The sequence below is a fragment of the Laetiporus sulphureus genome (genome assembly GCF_001632365.1).
Source record: "Laetiporus sulphureus 93-53 unplaced genomic scaffold LAESUscaffold_72, whole genome shotgun sequence".
Lineage (NCBI taxonomy): Eukaryota > Fungi > Basidiomycota > Agaricomycetes > Polyporales > Laetiporaceae > Laetiporus > Laetiporus sulphureus.
In genome coordinates this window covers 115,218-120,882 of record NW_024468581.1, presented here as the reverse complement: position 1 = coordinate 120,882, position 5,665 = coordinate 115,218, and the positions used below count along the sequence as shown (strand labels likewise).

General features: G+C 47.0%; 1 protein-coding gene across 1 annotated transcript; it reads right to left on the bottom strand.

Annotated features, from left to right (window-relative positions):
- Positions 1-213: 213 nt before the first annotated feature.
- On the bottom strand, positions 214-399 carry LAESUDRAFT_665212 (uncharacterized protein; the record flags this gene model as incomplete). Its single annotated transcript, XM_040905175.1, has 1 exon — positions 214-399. A coding segment is annotated over one exon (186 nt), but the record flags the coding sequence as incomplete, so codon positions are not given.
- Between the last annotated feature and the right edge of the window lie 5,266 nt (positions 400-5,665).

Here is a 5,665-nt window from a genome sequence, read left to right as displayed (position 1 = left end):
CACTTCTCACATGTCCATGCTTACTACATGAGTCCTGAACTTCAAGTTGTGAAACAAATGAAACATCATTGTACTGTTGGTATGATGCAATCAAAAATGGCCTCAAAACACTGTTGATGTCAGATGAGTGATCTTTGTGCTGCATACATGTTATTTCATCAACAACTCAAGATGACAGAATTCTCAGTAAAAAGCACCTGAAACTTGTTTTTTCTAGATTTTGTTCACATCAAATTGAGCAATGATGACAGTACCTTTTAAAGATGAGCCATGGAATAAGCAGGTGTGCACTGATTGGTAACCTCTACAGTGTGATAAGTGACATACATTGCAGTTTCTAGTATGATTTTGTGAGAAAAATTCTGTTATGGTAAAGTAAGGAAGGACCTTCACCTGATCTTATTCTATAAGGGCTGAAGCATTGGTCAATAACTGACAGCAAATGTAATCTTTATCATGTGTTAATGAAATAATGCTCATGGGTAAGCCATCAAGCTGAACTGCAAATAAAAGAGTTTGAGACATTGGTTACATGTGTATCTGAGACATCATGGTCCATATGGCTCACTGTGGAAAGAGTATCTCTCATTGATAGATGTGATGTTGAATGTCAAACATTGTTCATCTAGAGTCTGAACCTTGAGGTGAGGGGTAGCGTCATGGTTTAGTGTCACATTATGATATTTTCAGCACTCCAAACCACTTAAAACATTCCTTAAACCAGGAGCACAGCAGCCTATCTTTGCCAAAGTCCCCTTTGCAAACCACTGATCATGTGCTCACACCATATTTGACAACTTCAGCCACTGATCATGTGATATTAGGTTACTTGTCCACCATGCGACTCATTGGCCCATTCCAGGCTAATCCAGGCTCACTGGATCACTAAGCAGCAGCAACCCCTTACTGGGTCTGGCATGATGTTTTCACATAGATACCAGTAGTTCACTGTAGTTAGACTCTCTGAGGTCCTGACCTATGTGTATATATATGTCAGATCAAACTGCTGATTTTTTTTTCCAGTTTTGATCTTTTATTGCATGCAGCTTTCAAGCCAGTGTCTACCTTTCCAACCATGTAATTGTCACAGATTTTTGCCACAAAGTTCGCACGTGACTTTGCTCATGCCACAGATCACGTGCTTCACCAATATCTCATGCCACTCAGCCACAGATACAACGCGTAGAGATCAGGTGATAGTCCACATCACATGCTATGGTCCAGACCCGTGGATGATACGGTCGGACCTGTCTATTCCAGAACACAATAGAGGCACCCATTTGGGAACAAAGAGAACAAGGACTATTGTTATACATCAGCCTTCCGCTTCCTATTAGTTTAGCCAGAAGCCTAGATAGGCACGATGTTCACACCGGAGAACAAAAGGGGAACCAAGATAGGCACGATGTGCACACGCATTACTGTGGCAACCATCGATCTTCCCACTTATTGTTCTATTTCCGGACATCCTATTGTCCCATGTACGGCCATTTGCTTATACCTGTAGATAGGTAGCTTAGGTAAGATAGCCCGCTGTACGTGTATATAAGACCAGCCATGTAGAGGACGAAACTTCAGATTATTTCTCCTCGTCTACTACCTGTAGCACTCACTGAGCTCATCAGCTCCTTCATATATCTCTCACCCCTCCCTGCGTCTGCCACATCGACCAGTAAGTCAACAGGCTCTTGCACTACATAGGGTTTAGGGGGATACTTTTGGGATCAGGGAGATCAGGGCAGCACATTCCACGTGACTGTCCCTTTTTGTCTCTTTGATCTCTTGTCTGGTGTTACCGTGACATTAGAAACAATCTGACATTTTCTGCACCCCTGCTTAGTGTTTAACACAAGTGGCCACATATTTTCAGTGCAAGCAGTTTCAGCCGTAGCGCACGGCTTTTTTGACACACATTCCAATCCGATCTCTACCCGGCGTGAGCCTCAGCAAGAGTCTGAGCTGCCCAAAGCCTCAAAGCACAAGGCCACTCCCAGGATCGACCTCGACGCCCACTACAAGCGTCAAGAAACCAACAAGGAGTGTGGAAGGCTCCTCACACTCGCATCACTAGGCACATCGTCCACAGACAGGCAGCGAGCAGCAGCTAGGGTTGTAGATACCACACACATCATAAAGCGCAGAATCATCCACAAGCCACGTGATCACACCCCACCGCTCGAACGCTACAAGCCCAGAAAGGGACGTCTTACCACTGGTAGTCGCAAGCCGGCACCGCCCCCAGAGCTTATCACCTCCAACACAGTTCCTCCCCCTGTCATTGCTCCCATTCCAACTCATCCCCTACCCAACTTCATAAAGACAAACACCATCGCACGTCCCATCTGCCCACTCCCTTCCAGATTCAGGTTGACGATCCACATCGAGATCCTTACGAAGCAGGTAGATGCTACCCACTTCAGGCTCCAACCCATATTAGGAGCATTCTCATATCGTCTCAAGGACGAGCACCAAGGACCCATCTTTAGCCTCGCCACAGAGCTCGATAAAGTCTGCGCCGACCTACATACAGGGACACACACATATACATTCGTCAAGAAGCAGGTCATCAACAAAGTCTGTCTGGAGATAGGAGGAATCAGTTTCAAGCAGATAGGAAAGGAAGAGAGGCTGCAGGAAATTGCCAAGGCTCTGGTCTTCATCTCGAAAGTGAGATATTTGCACTTTTTGTATTAGTTTACCTATATCACAATGGAGTCAGCCGATCGTGTGCACGCATCCACGTTTAGGCAACAAATGGATGACATTCTTCATACAAATGTCGAGTCAGCACACGACGGAAGTACCCCACGCGCCTCACAGCGCAATTCACCAGAACCTGTGCTAGGACTGCAGGACTCTGCATCACAAGTTGGAGGACCAGCATCCCTGACACCATCACTTGTACCTGCCTACGTTCCACCCATCTGGGAGTTTGACGGACACCAATTCGAGCACCTAGAAGATGCTCTCAGACAGTCCGCTCCTGGAGAAGTTCCGGACCACATACGTGAATGGGTAATCATCGCAATGAAGCTCACAGTCACTACCGAAATCATCAAGGTCTACAATGTGCTCGGAAACAAGATGTACGAGCACAAGAAAGCCTTTGAATTGCTGATCCAAAACAACAAAAGTAAACACCGACTTAAGGAGGCAGTTCTCCAGACAGAGATCGGGAAGCTTAAGGATAGGATCCTTGTGCAAGATGCGCATATGGCAGTTTTAAATGATGAGCTCACGGGAACCCAGGTGGCAATGCTCGACACGGGCAAAGAAATGATGGAAATCAAGGCAGCTAACGTTAAGCTGCGGCACGAGCTAGCTTCACTCAAAGCAAGCGGCATCACTACGATGCAAGGTCAAACATCCGGCACGGTCCAATCGCACAAGCCATGCATCAAAATTGCTGAACCTCCACACTACTCGGGCAAAGGAAGTCTGGAGGACTGGCTCCAACAACTCAGTATATGGATGCGGTGGAACGAGATCAATGACGATGAACACAAGATTACCACGGCCTTACTGCACTTGGAAGGTGGCACGTTCATGTACATGTCTGAATATGCAACCAGGGCAGTGGCACGACAGGCACTCGGCACATGGGAAGACTTCGTCGACATTCTCAAAGTAAACTACAGGACCCTCAACCCGGACAAGAATGCGCAGCAGCATTTGAAGGATATCTGCGGCAAGACGTATCTCACAATGGTATCCTTTGCAGAACAGTTCCGCCAATGGGCCACTAAGACCAACTTAGGCACACTGCACTCATCGGTTACATCGCTGAACACCGAAGCAAGGACGTACACCAGGCAATGGTCACACGAGACAGCCTAGGAATTTCTGACCCCATCACGTGGCCGGAATATCTCGACCTATGTCTTCAATTAGAGACCAAGTTCAGAGCTGACAAAGCAGGACAGCGCAGAACAGTAGCCACATCATCATCAGCACCACGGGCCCCAAAAGTCCCCAACGCAATGGTCGTGGATCGAGTATCCACCCTCACCAAGGAGCAAGAAGGATGGCTGGAGAAGAAGCTGTGTGTACAATGTGGGAAACACCCCTTCATTTTTAAACAGCGATGCCCCGACCCCAAGTACAAAGGCAAATTCGAAATGCCAAAGCGGGGTCAAGCAACAAGGGCAATTTCTTCAAACAATGCCTCAGACATCTCCGACAACAGCAAGGCGAGATACGAAGCAGCCCGTGCTTTCATCCCCAGCTAGATGTGAAGGAAAAGGAAAAGGAGGCAGAACCAGAACCAGCTGTCGAAGCAGCTAGGATCACGGAGGTAGAAGATGATGAGGATTTTCTTCGGCGGGTTCTCTGAGGTCTGGCCAGAGTTCCCATAGACACTGTAATAGTACCTACTCGCTCTCGTATGTACCAGTATCAAGTTTTTTATACATCGCATCTACTGGTTCGTCAAAACACGCGATCGATTTACCTGTTCACCTCAAACAGGGAGTAAGGGAAGTCCAGACTGAGGCGCTCCTCGATTCAGGAGCATATTCTTGCTACATCAACACATGGCTGGTTGATCAGTTGAATCTAGCTACGATCTCACTTGAAAAGGAGATCAGGGTCTACAATGCAGATGCATCTCACAACAAGGGTGGAACCATTAAGAAAAGGGTTCTTCTAAATATAACCATCGGAAACCACACAAGCCGGCAAAGCCTTTTGGTCACCGATATAGGACATAAAGACGTTATACTAGGCATGAGTTTCCTCAAAGAGCATAATCCCGAAGTGGATTGGGGAAAACTCACAGTCGATTTCACCCGGTGCCCACAAAGATGCACACCCTCACAGGTAGCAATCCAGGAGGAGGACCTGGAAGACACAAACATCCCCCACATCGAAGACCTGATGGAGTTTGTCGGTTCTCAGGAGTTAGGTGACAACTGGAACGACATGGACAGCTTCATTAGATGGGTGTCATGATCAGAAGACCCTGATGCACAAGCCATAGCATCGCTCATTATGGGTCTTGACACCAAGAGGAATCAGGATAGAGCGCCGCAAAAAGGAGAACAGGACAAAGACTACTGGTCAGTCTATGTCCCCAAACACTTCCATGAGTATGGCGATGTGTTTTCCAAGAAGCAGTCGGAATGAATGCCCACAAGAAAGCCCTACGATCATCCAATCGAACTTGTTCCAGAGGCATCGTTACCACGCCCGGCAAAGTTATATTTTATGAACCTACAGGAAAGAAATTCGCTTGACACGTGGATAGACCAAGAGTTGGCCAAAGGTTACATCAAGAGATCAAGGAGTCCAACCGCAGCACCCGTCTTCTTCGTCAAAAAGAAAGACGGATCACTGAGGCTCGTACAAGATTACAGGAACCTCAACGCAGTCACAAAGAAAAACAAGTTCCCAATCCCACGCATTTCGGACCTCATCGACAGACTCTCACATGCTAGCATATTTACGAAGCTTGATCTGAGATGGGGGTTCAACAACATAAGGATTAGGGAAGGAGATGAAGAGAAAGCCGCCTTCATTACACATCGTGGCCTCTTCGAACCCACTGTAATGTACTTCGGTTTCTGCAATGCTCCTAGCACCTTCCAAACAATGATGAATACAGTCCTCGAAGACTTAATTCGCACGGGAAAGGTGGTAGTCTACCTAGACGACATCCTCATATTTA